Source organism: Oreochromis niloticus, linkage group LG5 (assembly GCF_001858045.2).
Source record: "Oreochromis niloticus isolate F11D_XX linkage group LG5, O_niloticus_UMD_NMBU, whole genome shotgun sequence".
NCBI classification, from domain to species: Eukaryota; Metazoa; Chordata; class Actinopteri; order Cichliformes; family Cichlidae; genus Oreochromis; species Oreochromis niloticus.
In genome coordinates this window covers 8036070-8054943 of record NC_031970.2, presented here as the reverse complement: position 1 = coordinate 8054943, position 18874 = coordinate 8036070, and the positions used below count along the sequence as shown (strand labels likewise).

At 39.1% G+C, this 18874-nt stretch overlaps 1 protein-coding gene across 3 annotated transcripts in view; it reads right to left on the bottom strand.

The window, feature by feature from the left end:
• Window positions 1–18874, bottom strand: part of asic1b (acid-sensing (proton-gated) ion channel 1b) — a 170064-nt gene that overhangs the window by 2971 nt on the left and 148219 nt on the right. For all 3 annotated transcript variants that reach the window (XM_003456092.5, XM_005460817.4, XM_005460818.4), the window contains 5 exons: window positions 15524–15651; window positions 7836–7986; window positions 6756–6812; window positions 6042–6195; window positions 291–382 (listed from right to left, as the gene is read on the bottom strand). In XM_003456092.5, the coding sequence (XP_003456140.1) occupies window positions 291–382; window positions 6042–6195; window positions 6756–6812; window positions 7836–7986; window positions 15524–15651 (582 nt within the window). The remainder of the gene's footprint in view (window positions 1–290; window positions 383–6041; window positions 6196–6755; window positions 6813–7835; window positions 7987–15523; window positions 15652–18874) is intronic.

The following is an 18874-nucleotide window of genomic DNA, read 5'->3' as shown; positions in this document are numbered from 1 at the left end:
CGAGGAAGCAAAACTTGTACCTGAATACATTCATGAAACAGCTCAGCTTTCACACACTTTGCGTCCTTTTTTTACATCTAAAAGGTGAGAAATGTAACAGCAAATATAGACGTTTGCAAATATGCAGTTAAAAAGATTAAAGAGACACTTTTGTGTCTCTTCTGGGACCTGAACACCTCATAAAAAATGCAAGCACTTGCGCTACTGTCATTTTAGATACAAAGCATCTGTCATGCTGCATACTGCACATTATCTCTTCTTAAGAAAACACTTGACAGCCATTTCCTTACCCAGAAGGCCTGCCAATTCATAGGCTTTCTTTTGTTCGATGGTTTCGTAGTTCAGCGCTTCAAAGTAGATATCCAAAACCAGAATGTTATCACTGTTAACAGAAAGGGAAGCAGGCAGTTTTAAGTCACATATTTAAAACTAACAGTTTACATTTCAAACACGTTTCTATCAGCGCGTCTTCAGGCAGAGGAGGTGATTGGTGAGTCTGCCACTCCCTGCAGATAACAGAGAAGATGCGTCAAGTTGAGCAAATAACCTGTCACCACTTACTAATTTCCCCTAGGTGGGTCTGGCCATTGAGGAATACAAGGGAAATGATGGTAGCTGTTTGATTTCATACCGTGTTAAAGTCTAAAACTCAGGACTTCAGCATAAAGAAGAAGAAAGGGGATTAGTTTAAAGGCCCAGGGCAAGACAGACTATTATTGTAATTCTTAAATATCCTCTCTCTGGGTGAAGTCAGACTTTACACCCCACTGGGGTTGGGATCAAAACCACAGCTCGACTTTGTAGTTTTCCTTTTTTGGTACACGATTTTCGGTTTTATAACTTAAAATATAAGTCCTGCATTATAAGACAAGTGATAAGCTGCCAGTCCTAAGATCAACTCTGTTGAAGCCAAGGACTCATTTTAAATGACTCGATGCAAATTGTAGCTGATAAATGGCGATAATGTGGAGAGCATTTTAAAATTGCGTGAGATCTTATACTTCAGGTCACTCTGACTGCACTGACTTCTTTTTTTAAAAGCCCATCAGCAGTAAACACAATGAGAAACAGTCATCAAACACTTTGAGGTCAGTGGGTCTCAGCATTTATTCACCTGTACACCGATAATTACAAATCAGCAATGGCTGTGTTCCATTAAGTGTCCCTGAAAGCCAGCATGTGCAATAAAACGAGCCTAGACCTGGCTCACTCAAATTAATCACAGTCTTCAAGTCAAAGTACAAATGTCACAAAAAATCATTTTAATGAAGGTAAAACAAAATATCATGTTATTAAATATGAATGACTTGTTCTTTTTTGCACCATTACATTTGCACCAAGTCACAAACTCAGCAGTGTAGCATTAACAACAAAATGAAAATACATATTAAATATCTTCTTTTAATTTAATAAGCTGCTATTTTTATTTATAGATAATAGAATTTGATTCTTTTTGATTTCCTTGGGATATATGTTGTGCAGAGCCTGCCATAGAATGGCTTCTTCCAAGTCCATGTACTTCTCTTTTTTCTCCACTGGAGTCTTTGGGCCCAGCAGGTTTTGACTCTGGATGAATTTCAAAAGCATCCATCAGCTTCTGGAAGCTGTGGGAACTCTGTTCTTTCTGTCAGCTCTTGCCAACATTTTACAGTAGAGTGGATGTAATCTGCTGTTCCCCCGTTGGAAACTAGTAAACTATGTGGGCCTTTATAAGAGGATGGTCAAGGTGGCTGATGTAACCCATGAGATTTTGATATGTGAATTGGCAAATTGGATATGTCATGCCCACGGCCGTGGGATTTTTTTAATGCTTGGTTGTGCTTTTCAATTATCTGATTTATGATTGACATAAAAACTCTTTCTGAAATGTGAATTAAACCTTCAGCCAGCCAACCATCACTGAGGCTGAGCTAAAGCACTGTAACAGTGACACTGCAGCATGAGTAATCACACTTAGCCACTTCAAATTTTTACTAATTACTTTTACTAAATAAATGTAATTATTTACCTTTATATTTCAGTTTCAGCTGCACACCAACACACCTCCCTCAATAGTTTATCCATTTCTTCTGTCCACTCGGACTGCTCTGGTAAATACTAATTCGTTCTGAATTTTAACTTTAACTTTTGTGCAATTATGTCCACATTTGGTGGAACAGTAAAAGGACATATCATTGTCCTCAACTCCTCAGATGACCTCCCAGACCTGCTCTGTTCGAGGCAGCATGCTTACCACTAAACCACCAAGCCCCCAGTATCATGTAGAAACAATACTAAATTGACTGTCCTGCAATAACTGCACGATGAAAATATTAATATTTAGATTGTCCAAAACATGTACAAATAAGCTCACCATGCAACACACGTAGATATTCACTGCATTAGGTACACCCGTTCAACTGCTCATTAACACTAATCAGACAATCACATGGCAGCAACTCAGCACACTGACGTTTGTACACATGGTGAAGACGGCCTGCTAATGTTCAAACTGAGCACCAGAATGAGGCAGAATTGCGATTTAAGTGACTTTGAACATGGCATGATTTTAGGTAGTAGAGTAGCTGGTTTGAGTATTTCAGAAACTGCTGATCTATAAGGATTTTCCTGCACAAAAGAGAAAATATCCAGTGAGTGGCAGCTCTCTGGGTGAAAATGCCTTGTGGATGTAAAAGGCACAGGAGTGACCAGACTGCTTTGAGCTGGCAGGAAACAGTAATTCAAATTCAGTAAGTAATTAAGATCAAGCTGAGGAGAGGCCAGCAAACTGATAGGAAGGCAACAGCGACTCAAATAACCACTGATTACAACTAAGGTAATGAATACACAACCTGGTGTTAGCAACATGTGCCCAATAAAGGGGCCAGTTAGTGAATATAAATGATGTAAACATGTTTTATAATCTAAAAACAGTCCCAGAGTCCCAGAGATGTGGCGTTCTGATCACAATCAAATAAAATGTCAATCAAAGTGGTATTTTAAAAAAAAAACAACAACATAAAAACTATTATTTTTAGGCTGGGTGTAATTTGAACATTTACTACACATTCCGTTTTTCCCCAGATCCTAAATAGACAATTTTTTCTACCTTTCACGATGTTCCAAATTTAGACATGAACAGCAATGATTGACAGGCCATATTTATTTATTATAAGATTATTTACTATAAAACTTTTATTTTAAAACTTTATATCAGCGACTTTTACCACTGGTACCTGCTTTAGCTCCTGATATATTCTCTGGGGTACAGATGCTGCAGGTTTTCAGTCACTGATCTTCTATCTTGTTATTGTTACTGACATTCTTGGGTACTTTTTCCTGATCTGTAGGCCGTCAGTATGGGTTGTCATGCTGAAGTTTCAGTGATGCCTCTTGGCTGTCACATGTTCCTGCTGCTTAGTGGGTTAACCTGAGACACATCTGATCAAAGTTGCTGTCAAACAGTGGATTAAGCTACACGTCTACCTTTCTTTCTCTGTTTGCGGTTCCCAGCAGAAAGACGACAGACAGTCCACTGTCACGGACTTCAGTTTCACATCACCAGACACTAAGAAGCCGGAATACCAAAACAAAGCTAATGTGCATCAGTATGACACCACTTGGAAATTTGACCAGTCAAAGAAATGAACTCGATGGATTCACTTGTGTCCACAGGGAATTTCTTTCTGAAGGGAGAAGTGAAAGGTTTTTAACAGCAGTCTGGCTACATATGGTGTAATTATCTTGTCTTCAACTGCTCTGCCGGGAGTGATAGATAAAAGATCCAACTATTATTGTACCCTCTCCTCATTTCCTTGAACTGCTTTTGATCTCTTCAGTACATTTGGCCAAGAAACACTCAATACTTGGTCAATTAATCAAGTTAAGCTCTGAATGCGAGTTCCTTGTTCTATTTTCTCCCCTCGATGAAAAAAAAATCCAAGTTTTAGAAAGTGAAAGGGTTACTACACTCACCGAGGAGCCTTTAAGGAAGTAAGTAAAAGAGAAAATCAATCCAAAACACATCGGTTCTGTTAGACAGAAAAGAGAGTGGGTCATTTAACTTGTTTAGTGGCAGTTTTCTTGTCCTTACCGGTAACTGATATGGATGGCATGAGCTTTTATCAAGAGATTTACATTTCTGCTGTAAGTGTGCTTGTATTCTGAAGTGGCTTAATCTGTCTTAATCCCTCACAATCAGGACAGCAAGCTATGTTTAAGCCACTACTGAATTGCTAAATGATGACAGAAAGGAAAATCCAGTGCACAAGTGAAAAATCAGAACTCCAACCAAGTTGCATTTAGTATATATTTTGTTTCAGATGTTTAAAAAAATGAAGAAAAAAAACTCCATTTGGCTCCTGAATGTTTTCACAGAGCTTTTCCATCTTCATCAAACACAAACACCACATTTATAATCTACAAGCGTACTGCTCATGAAAAGTAAAACAGTACTACAGTGTAATCTAACAAGTCAATAAGTCAACTGAAGATGAAATCCATTTTCATTTTTTATATAATGACCCAGTAGCTGCACTTTCAGTAAAACATTACTCCCTTTGGAAGAGTCCAATTTTTGCTATTAGGGGAAATATCTTTGCTGCTGGCTTTTGCAAAGTCTGGGACAGAAGATACTTTGCAGGGTAAAATTAGAGTATACACTTACTGAACACAGACAATTTATTAGGTACACCTGTTCAACTGCTTATTAATACACATAACTGTCAGCCAATCACAACAGGCAAATGCAGCAACAGTGCGGGCCACAACCAAAGTATGCAGAGCATCTCTGAATGGAGAACACATCAAACTTTGAAACAGATGAGCTACAGCAACAGAGGACCACAGCGGGTGCCACTGCTGTAAGAACAGGAAACTGTACCTTCAATTGTTTCAAAGTCTCAAATTGTCATAGACACAGTCAAGAAACATGTTTCTTTACACGGGATTTGGAAGGATGCTGCTTTAGAATAGCTCACTTAGGATCAGAAGGAACAACATGAGAATATGGAGCCTTGTATCAATGGTTCAAGCTGCTGGTGATGTAACAGTGTGTGGGGTATTTTCTTGCCACACCGGGCCCCTTAGTGCCAACTGAGCATCAGTAGTTGACCATGTCCATCCCTTTATGAGCACAATGTGTGCATCTTCTGATGGCTGCTTCCAGCAGAATAATGTGCAACGTTAAATTATCCTAAACTGTTTCTTTGAACATGACAGTGAGTTCACTGTACTCAAATGGCCTCCAGAGTCACCAGATCCCAATCCAATAGAGCACCTGATCTGGTGGAAACAGTCGTCCCCATCAAAGTCATCTCATTGCTACGCTTCTTTCTGGAGGCGTGTGCATTTGAAACTTCAAACTCGGGCAGGGCAAATACACTTCTGTGTCAACCAAAAGCCCATACAACACTTTTCAGTGGAAGAGCTTGAGTCAACTGTAAGTTAATGGGAACTTAACATTTGACATAAACTACCTGAATCATTGAGCATGCCATTGTGCACCTGTTTATAATTTATTTAACACACATGAGTTTTTTTGGGGCCAAGCTAACGCAGCTGCCACTTACCACCTGCCCCTTCTCTAATTTTTTTCGGGGGTGAGTTGATAACTGCTGCTAAGGCATTTTTGTTGTGTTTAAGTAGAGAATAGAAATAACTAAAAACTTAAAGTACTATCTATAACTAAATACATCTCTTATTTGCTGCAAGACATTATAAAAAATATTCATGATAATGAAGAAAATGACAGGAGCTGATAAATTGTGGCTACAGAATGCACTGCATGATGACAGTTTAACACACTGTGTAATATGATGAGTGATAATGACGTTATAACTGCACTAAAAATAAAATATAACAATCTTTAACCTTTAAAATACACTGAAAAGACAAGATGAATGGCACTGATAACTTTAATTCATCACTTCCTTTATGTGAAGCTTCTTAGAGATTGGTTACATCAAATAACATAAATGTGAAACACTGAATTAAAAGTGAAAATGCTCTGCAAACACAAACCCACCTTTGGTTATATAAAAGATTTAAAAAATTGTACTTACGCTATGTACTGCTCAGTTTTGTTATATTTCTTGGCAAGGTACTTGGCTGATGCTTTGCTGGGTATCTTGACAAAGGACAGCTCTTTACCATAACGTGTCAAGTTGCACGGCGTCTCACACACACAAAAGTCATTGTCTTTCTCGACAAGAAAGTCTGAAAAATGAAGTAGTCAGACAGAGCGAGAGAGAGAGAGAAGAAAGCCAGAGAGAGAGATTTAAAGAGAGAAGACAAGGGGACAGACAGATTTATCGCCACCCCAGGATGACAAACAAAATATGAGCTGAATGAAAAGTGTCACAGAAACGTTGTGAAAAGATGCCGCGAGGAGTAACCCCACAGACCCTTATAAGAAACACAAAAGATATAAGCCACATCAAGACAGAGTCAGAGAGACAGTAATAGCCAGAGGCCAACACGTGAGACACGAGAGATTGCAAGTCAGTAAGAAAACAAGCAACAGACATGAAAGGACTGAAAGGTATCAGTTGATGGAGAGACAGGGGAGTGTGAAAAGGAGAGCCTCAGTGGCAGGCTTGAGGTTTACTCTTTGAGAATGGCTACTATCAGGCTGAAGGAACACTATTATCTGTTATCAGCTCGGATCAGGAGCTCTGAACAGTGGGACATGCACACTGAAAAGTGCACATGCACACACACACACACATGCATACACATACACATCATGCAAGCAGCATGCTGGTTTATCTCCTTACCCAAGGCAGGATCTGCACACTCCTTGTACTGCTCCGGGGTGCAGTATGGGGCATTTCCTAAGGATAGGCAAAAGCACACAGTGTTCACAGTCTGAACAAAAACAAGGGGCGAGCAAGGGAAAAAGGGGTTTTGAGGAAGCACAAAAGGCAAGGAGTCCTAGACTTATAATTAATGTTGTCTCAGAATTACTGCCCTTATCACACCTGGATTTTGGCCATAAATTTTCAGCTCATCTTGTAATTGATTTCATTAACTTTTGCTGACTCTCATTACCACTTTCGGTCACCCCTTTCCCCATCCTTCTCTCTTTGGCAGTTGATCCATCTTTGTCAGTCTGTCAGGACAACACAAGGTAAGAAATGTCATCGCTGTAGAGGACATTATTACCCTGCTACAATTATTCACTGCTTTTTGGTCCAGAGATTGGAAAGATGAATAGCTGAAGAAGATGGGGAGGTTCCCTCTAGACTTTCAGTAATCAACTGAACAATCACTATAAGATAGAGACTAATCCTGATTATCACACAGGCAGATTGGCAGGCTGTCTATATGCAAACACGGGTCTCTCTCTGATTGAAGAGAGAGGCATTAACAATAATTGGACAGGTAAGTGAGGGTTAACGGAGGCCAAAAGCAAATGTTTCCTCTGTGCCAAACTCCTTTTCAATTTGCCATCAGAGATGCCACACAGTGATTAAGTGTAGGAGGTAGACAGCAAATGCCAGCTGTAATCACTGTGCAAACAAAGTGAAAACAGTTGAGTTTTCTGATCCACTGGAGTGTGAAAATATCTGATTTTCAGCATTTGCTGGAAAAAGTGTTTTGCTCCTCAAAAATCATTTTTGTCACTGCAGCATCAAATTGAAGTGTTTCCTGTGAGATTACAATAACAGACTCCAGAGCACTTCACATCTTTATAAATATAAGTAGATATAGATATATTGATATCCAACTCAATTCAATTCAGTTTTATTTATAAAGCGCCAAATCACAACAACAGTTGCCTCACGGCGCTTTATATTGTAAGGTAAAGACCCTACAATAATGCGAAAGCAGTAAGGTGCCCCTCTGGTTCTTACCGGGCATATGAACCATCCTACAGTTACAGTTATCCACCAAGTATCGTGTTTCACAGTCGATCCTGCAGGCCGTGATGCTGTAAGTGTTGAAAAAGTCAGAGTCCATCGGTGTGGATTTGCAGTCGCCCCATGGTGGAGGCAGGTATGTCAGCTAAAAGAGAGGCACAAACACATCACTCATGGTGATTGCTATCTGCTGAACATCCCCAGTGACTCATCAATACGTTGACCACATTTGAAGTAAAAAAAACTCACAATGCTAATGTGACCTGTTTTTTTTTTTGAAAAATAATAAAACTCACAGTTTATGTTCATGGAGGTGGCAACAGAGTAAAAAGCAAACAAAAAGAACAACTACGCAGTCATTTGCAATTTCATCATATGCACGTTATTGCACGTTTATACTCAATGCAGTTCTTCATGTCATATTTTCTCTCAATATGTTAAACTTGTTACACACTTACTGCATTTGGAACAGAATGTGAATCTTGTTCTTACTCCAGATTCGTGGACATGTGAGTTGTGGTTATTGAGCGTAGGAGCATCTCTCCTACGCTTCTCCTATTCCTAGTCTCCCTCTGTGCTTTCATTGTGCTGCCCACTCTTCATGCAGGAACTGAATAGTATCAGCTGTTTAGTAGAGCTGATATGTCGTAAGAGTTTCACTCTAAGCAGCGTTGCTGCAGAACCAAATACCATATGCCCAGTATTCGAATCCACAAATGTTAGCTATGTCACCCCTCAGCAGTCTGTGCAGTAAAACATGCAATCCGGTGGATTCGTGCAGTGGAGGAACCCAAAGAGAGACGCTGTCACCAGACTTATTAGACTTTGCATTTCTTTGAACATCTGCACAGTAGTGCTGAATATGTAATTCTATAGTGTTGGTATACATAAGTATTTACATCTTTAAATAATTAAAAACTGCAGAAGCCACTCACAGATCATGCTATTATACATTGAAGTGAATATTGTGCATTTATAAACACATTTGTATTTGAAATACTTATTTGCAGATATGCATATATTTTAATTAAATTTAATTTATCTGAGTAAACACAATAATCAAACTAAAGTAATTTTCTTGTATATAGGCTTTCAGAAAAAGTAAAAAAAAAAAAAAAGAGCACATCAGAATTTTATTAAGTCCAATTTGGTGCATTAATATTGATGGTTTTATGCAAATAACAGTCACAAACCCAGAGGTATTTAGTTTGCCATGAAATTAACGGTTAATACTCAAAAAGTTGCTTATTAGTTTTTCAGTGCTTCAACCGAATAACTGTTTCAGCTTTACATGTGACAAACTAAATCTTTTAATCTTCCAAATACACCATATGTTAGATGGTGGATGGAAGAAAGAGGAGGAGGAAAAACTAATTTCATGTCAGTTTGCATGCATCTGCCAGCTACAGGTCCTGTTGTCTTCTCTACCAGAGGGTTTAAAGTAGTTAAGTGCATACTTATCATGATGTACCAAGGCTTGAGGAAAGAGCATGTCAAGGAAATTGAAAATTTGGCTTTGGCAAAAATGGGCTGCCAACACAACTACACAAAAACATGAGAGCTTACTCATGAAATGGGACATAATTGGAATGGCTTGCAAGACCTTGTTACATCAAAGAGCAAGAGGAGGCAAAAGCAAACTTGAAGGAGAGATGAACTATGATACTCTCCTTATCCCAGTGAAGAAAGGAACCACTGTGCTTTTCTGGAGAAAAAGGAACCAAAGGCATATACAGACAGCACAATGATAAAATTTTGCAGATGCCTGCATGCACTGTGAATCAGAAAATAATAAAATATCACCAAACCAAAACCAACCCATCCCCCAAAATGTGGCTCTCTGGTCAAAATTATGGAGACATGGGGTATTCATATTAATGGGCATCTAAACGCCAAAACTTTATTTGATTTAAATTTGGATGATCTGTCGTCAAGATCATGTTCTTGTACACCTCTGTACCCATTTTCAGCACTGAAGATGTGTACAGAGTACAAGCACAGACTTCACACTGTAGCAGTCCTATCATGTCCTGTAGTAGCTATGCTTCTGCGCTGTGCACTTGATCTTCTCCAGTGTGTCAAAACAGCAATCATTCAACTTGATTTTCATTGTCTGCAGGTGGATGAAGACAGAGCAAGGCAAATCTGGTAAACAGGGGCAGGGTAGGTGTTGAACAAAGATGTTGTTGCCGTGGCCACAAGACTCCTGTGTTTTCAGTATGCTCTGACTGGATTGGTTGTTTCTCATGAATGTCATTCTTACATGCTTACTTTTGTACTTGTACTGTAAATCCTATACAGTAGAAGTAGCAGTATATTTTGACTATCTTACAGCTGGGCACAAATTTTCAGTAGATTATCACATGAATGTTGAAATAAATCCTGACTATGCTTCCGTTCTCACTCCTCACCTGATTTGCTACTTTTGGGTGTGGAAACTGTGTTTTCAGCTGGAGGCCTGTCACGATCCTTCACACAAACTTTGTCTCAGTTAAAAACAGAAGTTGATATTTGCGCTTTTCTTTCATGGTGCAACTGCAGAGTTTATAGTATAAGCAGTTTGACTTTTTTTTCTCTTCTCAGTCCCCTCACCACTCAACCAGCTGCGGTAGATAACTTGCTGATAGTTGCAGTTTTCTCTCTAATAACGTAGGGTGCTTGCCTTATGATATAAAGCGCCTTGAGGTGACTGCTCTGGTGAACTGGCGCTATATAAATAAAACTATCTATCTTCTAAAAATATGGGGAACACATGCACAGACGCTTTAGTCAAAATTGGAGATTAGACAGCTGACTGGAAGTTGATAGATGTTGCCGCTGTCTGATGCGGTTATGAAACAAACTCAAAGGCAGACTTTCATAAACAGCTGGGAGCAAAACACCAACTCAAGCCGCAGCTAACATTTCGTCAGAACTTACATTACATACATTATTGCCAAGTTTTATAAGCCTGACATTTATCAGAGTCTATTTTTACTATGGTATGGGCTTTACCATAAAGTTAAATTTATAACTTTTATAACTATTTTTTTCTAACATTTTGATTTGTAACTTTGTAGCTGATTTGTAAAAGTGGGGGGAAGGTCTTTGGTAATTTCAGAGAACTGGCAACTAACGACATTGGAACTGGGTCTTTTGCGCTTAGTTAAGTTTACGGACCTTTTGTTTGTTTTCACTATCCACTTTGCTCAATTTCTTATGTTCTTAAATGTGCTGTATAATTAAATAGACTGGTGATGAAATGTTTGAAAATGCCTGATGCTGAGCTGCTGCCTTGTTTGCAGAGACAGCCTGTTTGTTTGTATGCAAGACTGTAGGCAAGAGAGACAGAGACTGAAAGCAGGTGTCTCATACAAAAACATTTATCTTTCTATGACACTAAAGTTTCAGGCATTCTCCAAAAAAAATCATACCTTGTAGTGAGTTGAGCAACTCATAGAGATAAAGGAAAGAGGTGGACAGTCAAAGTCTTATGTGTGCCTATATCGATAGAGCATGCATTCAGGCTTGTGCTGAATTGATACGCCAATCTTGTTGGACTTAGTAAGAGCTTTGCCACGGCTTATGTGGGAAAGTGACCAAGGTGTGCATTCTAAAATGAAGCTGACAATTTCAGATGTCTTCAGATTGCTGAAAAGGAGTGAATGTCTGAAAGGGCTATAGAAAGTAAAAGACGACTGAGAAATGATCAGCAGAGCGTGTCGGTCAGCATATTCAGAAGACTAATAAATAGACTAAAAGAGATCTAATCATGGTCTCTGCTCCCCAGGAGTAATGGAAATAATTCAATTACAAAAAATAACTGAGATAATAATTGAAATGTTAAATGAAAAATTACTTAAAACTAAGCATAAATGAATCCTGTGCACACTTGAGTTAGCTTTATACTGTTTATGTAGACAAAATAAACTAAATTCCCTCCGGAGGAATGCATTTTGTAATTTGCATGTTATATCACAACATTCGCCATACTCATTTACATTTCATCTGCCTTAACTAACAGAAGAGAAAAATGTGATGCGTTAAATGAAGTAGGAAAGTAGGAAAAAGAAGGCAGTATGTGTTTCTGTCTCATCAGTTCAATCAGTGCATCACTGAGTGCTCACATGGCAATAAATTAAAGGCCACTGTTGTGATTTAGGGACCAGCAGTTTACAATCTGTAGTGGGGGGGCACGAGGCAGCCACGGGTATCACAAACTGGAGTTGGTTACTAATAACCCCCAGGAGATGTTCAGCATGCACATACAATAGTCATAAGTAGTCACATACAGTGCAGTGCGCTCAAGTAAAACAGACAGCACGAACGAAAACCGAATCTAATCAGGAGAACATAATCATTCTTCTGATTATTTTAACATCAAGGGTGCTTCGCAAAGTCAAACTAAACATAAAAACCATCAGAGCATGATAAAATGTGATAATCGATAATGGGTGTATCTGCATTTATTCAGAGTCACGTGGATTACATCCCTTGAAGCAGCTCTTTAACTTGAAAATGGGTCTTTTATGTACATTGGTCTGCTATTTTGATTTCCCTGCATTTTCAAAAGCTCTTGTCAGACTTCTCAAACCACTCTGTGGCAACATTATTTCCCTTTGGTTAAACTCAGCAAAAGCTGCTGCAAGTGTGGACAAAAGTAAATCTGGCGTAAAAGATTTCAGGATATTTTCGTGTGCTGCAGAGCAAACCTCGAAGTGGAAAACAAATCACGAGAGAAAGAAAGAGCAAAAGGTAGAAAGCAGGGGTGACTGTGAACAGAAAAGGAGGCGCATGGAGAAATGCTGGGAGAATTATTTTGTATTTTTTTTACTTTGTATGTAAAGTAGAAGGATATTGCAGATTATTCTTTTGCCAGATCACGGTGAGTGACAGCTTGGCCGGCTGAAAAGTCCCCAACAGCTTTACACTACAGGACTGCTGAAACAGGGAGATGAATGAATGGGAGCAAACTGCATTAGATTAATGAAGACTGAGCCTGCCAGACAATGGGATAAATAAATAGAGACAGTGAGAGGGGAGAAAGGGGGAATGGAGAGATTGTAGAATCATATTAAAGAGAGGAGAATTGTATTAGAGGAATTGTAATGACTGTTGGTGAGGAAAAAAGTAATGGAGCTTGTGGGGAAATAGAAAAAAACAAAGAAGGACACTCTCCTGCAGACGCGACGTTCACAGCATGCAAAATCCTGCTGCAGCCTGCCGACACTGGGACACACTCAGTAGTAGTGTGGATGTGGAAGGACCGAGATCAAATCCGCCTCTTTCTCTCTCCATTTATTTTGCATGGTTCTGAAGCATATTAGGGCCCAGACTATGTGATTTGTCTGACTGCATGCTCGCCATTGCACCCACAGAATTATTCACAGTTCAGAGGAATAACCTACATACACTTCATTTCACTCAACAAGACCGACTTCGACAAGCTGGGGGAAGTTTGTGTTCCTTAATATGTGTTAAGGCCCCGTGTGGGTAACTATTAGGACTGCATGGAAAATCCAAGCCTTCCAAGAAGTGTACAGACTTGAACAGCCTGCTTGGGGCAGATCTTTCCGGCTAACAAATCAGCCTTTTCAAACTCCACCATATTAATGAAGGAAAAATAAAAAGTAAGCATTCTTTGCAGACGTGTTTGTGGGAAACTTTGATCTGAAACATTCCCAGAAATGGTTTTTAATGTTCTTAAAAAATATTTAAAAAGAGAATAGCAGTTTTCCTCCAACACAGCATAGTGCTGACAGTGCATTGCTTACCTTGTGGGTCTTGTCATTTCAAATCCCTGTGGTCTGACAAAAACCTTGAGCAATACCAGAGCCATTTCCACTTCCTTGGATGCCTCAGTCACTGAGCCACGTGTGCAGTCTGACTTGGTGTCTGTTTTAATTTCTGTTCTTCCCAACAATCTAAATAACAGCAAGTTTTCAGTTCACAGAGTCTGAAATTCATTCATTTTAAAGCTCCGTTATTTTAAAATTTAAGGTGTGAGTACAAGCTGTTCAGTTCGTACTCACACCTTAAATTTCAAATGACTGACTGTCAGCAGGAAGTTCAGCAAAGCTATCAGTCTCACGAGTGACGAGGCAGACAAGGGCAGAGCCATCAGCAGTGCCTGAGAGGCTGCTTAAAGATCCTCCAGATGGTTTTGAATCAAGGAGAGTGAGCAGTAAAGTGCGAGTACTACTGGGACGTGGGCCAGGGCTTGATCAACCCTAGAGGAGTAACCAGGGCAATGCAGGGATGTCTGATGTGGAAAGACATTAAACATCTTCAGTGACTAAAGACACAGTACTGATGATGTGGGCCAGCATGCAAAATCCCATTACATTAGATAAGTTGATTTCATGCTGACTAAGACACTTACACCACCTCCTCTTTGAAGGCACCATAAGCCCAAGCAAGCCCTTTTTTTCAGTGATATGCAACACTTGCAGCCCTCATCAGTCTGCTGAAGTGACATGGGTTAGTTTTAATGTCGGTGCTCTAATAGCTGCATTTGCACAAACCCAAGCCAGTGACGAGAGAGGCACACATTACGAGTGTGGTATTTTTGATAACTGCAGAAGATTTCTTGCACCTGTGTCAATGAGCATTGACTCTAGTGATGAGTAACTACACTTTGGAACATTTACTTCCCTCTTCGACTGCTACTTGGAGCAGGGTCTCTCTCCCTGTCACACTCTGTGTCTGTATGTTTGTGTCGCTGAGACAGCTACCCGCATCTCTTGCTTAAAGGCTGTGAGAGAGATCTTTCATCTGATGTAGAACTACTGAAGACACATTAAAAAGATTGTAAAGCTTATTAGAAAGTTAAAATGCAGAAAGAGTCATTAAGATAAATTATTATTACGTACATGCTATTTCTATTCAGGGCATTTTTCAGTGAGCTGAGCAACTCAAGAAGACACTGGAAAGACACTATGCAGACATAATATACTACTGTAATTTTATGCATTTGAAATATGAGCCATGCTGAAAATGATATGAAAATGTCACAAAGTCCTAATAATAAGGGCACAGCAACCTTTATTGAATTGAAATTTTATTTTCGTTTTAATTTAGTCACAAAGCTCACAAGTCAAGATCCTGTCAGATGAATGGAACGGAGTATGTGTGAAAGGGCATTGTTTTCGGGAAAACTACGGCATGTGGGAAAGCATAAATTTGCTTACGGTATACCAGTTAAAGCAGTGGCAGGACTGAAAAGTGAAGTTTGACAATAAAATATGTCTGGGGCTGTTAGAAATAGGTGACCTCGGTCCTCTGCTACTCATTTCAGCCTCAAGGCCACATTCTAGTAGAAAGCACCTGAATCTCATCATGAGAGCTTCAAGCTGCATTGTGGGTAATAAAGGCACCATGTTTCATGCTATATGAATGCAGTTCTAAATCATAGAAGTACTCTTTGAAGGGAGACTAGCAGCCTTTGCTGTAGGAGTAATTGCTACTCTATCTGCTGCTGACAGATAAACAAAACAGAATGAAATACCCAAATTATTCAGGGATTTGAAAAGCAGAGTAATGTTTTCATCATTTTGAAAGTGCAACAGATTATTTGTTGCAGATAATGCCTCTTTATAACTGCAACAAATTATCCTCCAACATCTTGTTGACAAAACACGCTGAGATACAGTGTGTTATTGTAGTTTCAGCGTTCCACTTGTGCCATCTTTCCAAGGACGTACCCGTTGTTCCTGACAGGAGACAAACGTCTGAAATCCCGGCGCCACTCCGAAGCCCAGCTGGTCTATGAATGGCGGCTCATCTTGGGTGTGGATCTGAACTTTGATCCCTGCTTCAAACGATGTCTCATCTGTTGATAAGAAGAGATTAGGACATTTACAATGAGGATGATGATTTGTATGCACAGACTGGCCTGCATGATCAAACCAGCAGCAATTGTTACTAATCAGATGGAGACAAAGCTCAGCTAACGAGTGAAAAAAGAAAAAAAAAGATGCTGGAAGTTAAAACAAAATGAGAAACGTAAAATTGTAGTCTCAGCTGAGCAGGAAAGAACTATCCCAGTGGAGTTATTAATACGTAATTGCCATGATTTTCCATGGATGACAAATGCATTGTGGACTTTTAGGAGTTAATAACAGGATAAAGAAGGTGGACTTCCCAAATAGACCAGCTGATAACAATACACGCCCCGCAGGAGTCTTATGCACTACAAGGGCATACGAGAGTGAATGCATAAAATTAATAAATAAATGATGATGAGGATAAAATGAAAATCAATACAGCTGACAGCTTGTCTTGCTATAGCACTCTGCTGTATAGATTTTAAATGAACCAGATGGGCCTCTTTGATACTGAGATCAGGGAAACCTCACAGCGAGATGGTGACTCAAACCTATACTCGTGCAAACATACTTTTGCAGAGCCCTGGACCTGCTTATCGTGGCGATGGCAGGTTGGATTCAAGAGGTTTAGCTTCTTTGAGCGCTGGCTCGGGGATAAAGTAGGATGTCTGTTTCCTGCCGCCTTTTCTTTCCGGTTGTCACTTGCTATCATTGTCTAAGTGCTAGGCTTTCTCACTATTTTCAATTAAAGTGCCCTGAAATGTGGCTTGAATTGGCAAGAGAGCTTCGACAAAGAGACACAGACGTTAACTGTTACACATTGCTTTTCTGATATACAAAGCCATTTTCTGCTGCTGCTGCAGCCTAGACAAATGCTTGAGGCTTAAAGCAGCATATATGCATATGTCATACCCAAGCTCCTGTTTGCATGAGTGCAAACAGGAGGACTTTAAGTCGTGGACATCTGTCTTCAGTACACAACTGAAGTAATCACATTTGGGTGAAAGTATGGAACAAAACGGAAGACTGACTAAACTATGCGAGTATTATACGTTGCTTCATTATTGTTTCACTGCCTGTGCTTTCTTTTGAAATAATGCCAGGTATGTAACAATATGTCTCAGCACAGAAATCAATAACCAGGAGAGGCTAACAATAAAACAATAACCTTGTCAGTTTTTAGTATAAAAAATATATGTGTGTTTTCACAGCTGCCACCAGACACATTTTCAAATTACTTCAATTTATTTAACTTTTTCCTTATTAAAGCATATTGTTGCTCCCATTTCCTCCCACAGTCTAAATATATGCAGATATAGTGAAGGTTAAGCTCCTAATTACCTCCATCAAGGATTTGTTTGACTGCCTGTTTATTTTTCTGTTTTTTAGCAGAATTACTTGAAAAATTATGGATGGACGTGCATGATGGATTTACTAGAAGTGGGACTTGGCTCGACTTAGGTGTGATCAACTTTTAGGGCTGATATTAATCCAGATCTTGGTTAAATTATTTTTTTTAGAAGGATTCTTTACCATTGCCAAATCTGATATTCTGCATTGTATCTTCACAAATACATATCAAATTTAAATGGATCTGGGTCCAGAAGTTTAATTTATGTATAAATGTATGAGGCAATTTTCAGCCCTGGTCGAGCTTTGCAGTCTCTGACTACTCTTGTTTACCTAGAGGTGTTAATATGAGTGTCCATATAAATTATACAGACACGTTCATACACATATATTATCTTTAGATTGATATCCTGTCCTGGGAGTAACCTTTCTCTAATTTATGAATTCTAGCATATGCTTTACTCCCTGACACCCTGAAAATGACAACTAAAGCGGTCCACAAAAACTACTGGACACTTAAAAATATCAGAATTTCACTGCAACAATAATTTTTAAATGTCAGTGGAAACTGTGTTTTCCAGTCCCATTTCTCAAGCAAATTAAAATCAAGAGAAAAGAGAATTGCTTTGCTAAGATTTCTGTTTCAGTGGTTTTGTGTTTAGTTTGTCACCCTTGTCTGGACATAAATGCTAGTCACCAATTTTTGTAGTAACTGTGGCAAAATTCTCTCCATTTTTCAGCCAGAAAAGCTTTCAAGGCTGACAATTTTCTCCATGACATCCCATAGGTGCTCTATGGGATTTAGGTCAGAGCTCTGGAGGGCTTTTCTCCTCTGATTTTCCCCTAGGTAAAATTCTTCCATTGGGTAGCTGGTCATGCTGAAAGATCCACTCCAGTTCTTTTTTAACAAAGAAAAAAGAAAAAAAGAAGAAAAAAGACGAAACAAACAAACAGAAAAAAACAAAACAAAATGATTTTTAAGAAGGTTTCTTAAGTTTGCATCCGTGTTCCCCTGTACGCCTGATACACCCTGATTTTATCAAAGCAAGTTCAACTACACCTGTAAAATAATACACTTACATCCACTTTATCTTTTGTGCATCTTCTTAAACTAGTTTAATCCTACCTGTCTTATTGTTCAGTCACTCGCCCGCTTTACTTTTACTCACTGATCCTACAGCCTGTGAACTCAGATGTATCTGATGATTCTTTTTGATCTCTAAAGCTGCTGTTTCTTTGTTACATGGTTTGATCAGCTGCTGGTCCTTCTACAACCTTATACCTCCTTCTGGCACATTCCCTTTAAAAACATTTTTTTGACAATATACCATCTGTGAAGATTGAGTTTGTGCTGCTCTGCTGGCGTTCTTTGTGCAGACGACACTTGACCTGTTCTCTCTCCTTCTCCCGTTTCTCTCTCGTCTTTGCAGTGGACATGGGCCGCTAAGTTCAATAAATCAGAATTAGCTATTTCCACATTACTTAGGAGGCATGCTCATGGTTTCGGATCTGATTTATTTATTTTAGTAAAGAACACTGGCTTTAAAGTTTTGGTAAATTGTTTGATTCAAACACCAGTGTATCTAACATTTTATGGAATAATCATATGAAAGACACGGAGGGTGTCGTAGCTTTAATATCCAAAAACTTTTTGATGTCACTCCACACATAAATGACTGTTATCCATATCCAGGATTCTGGGAGGTTCTTCACTGGTAGTTAGACAGTAGCTTTTATTCAACTTATATTTATATATTTTTTATACAGTTTGCTCCATAATGTGTGGGACAAACATGGTTTTGCTTCTGTACACTACCGCAATAGGTCGTAAATCAAACAATCAATATGTGATTGAAGTGCAGACTTTCAGCTTTTTTC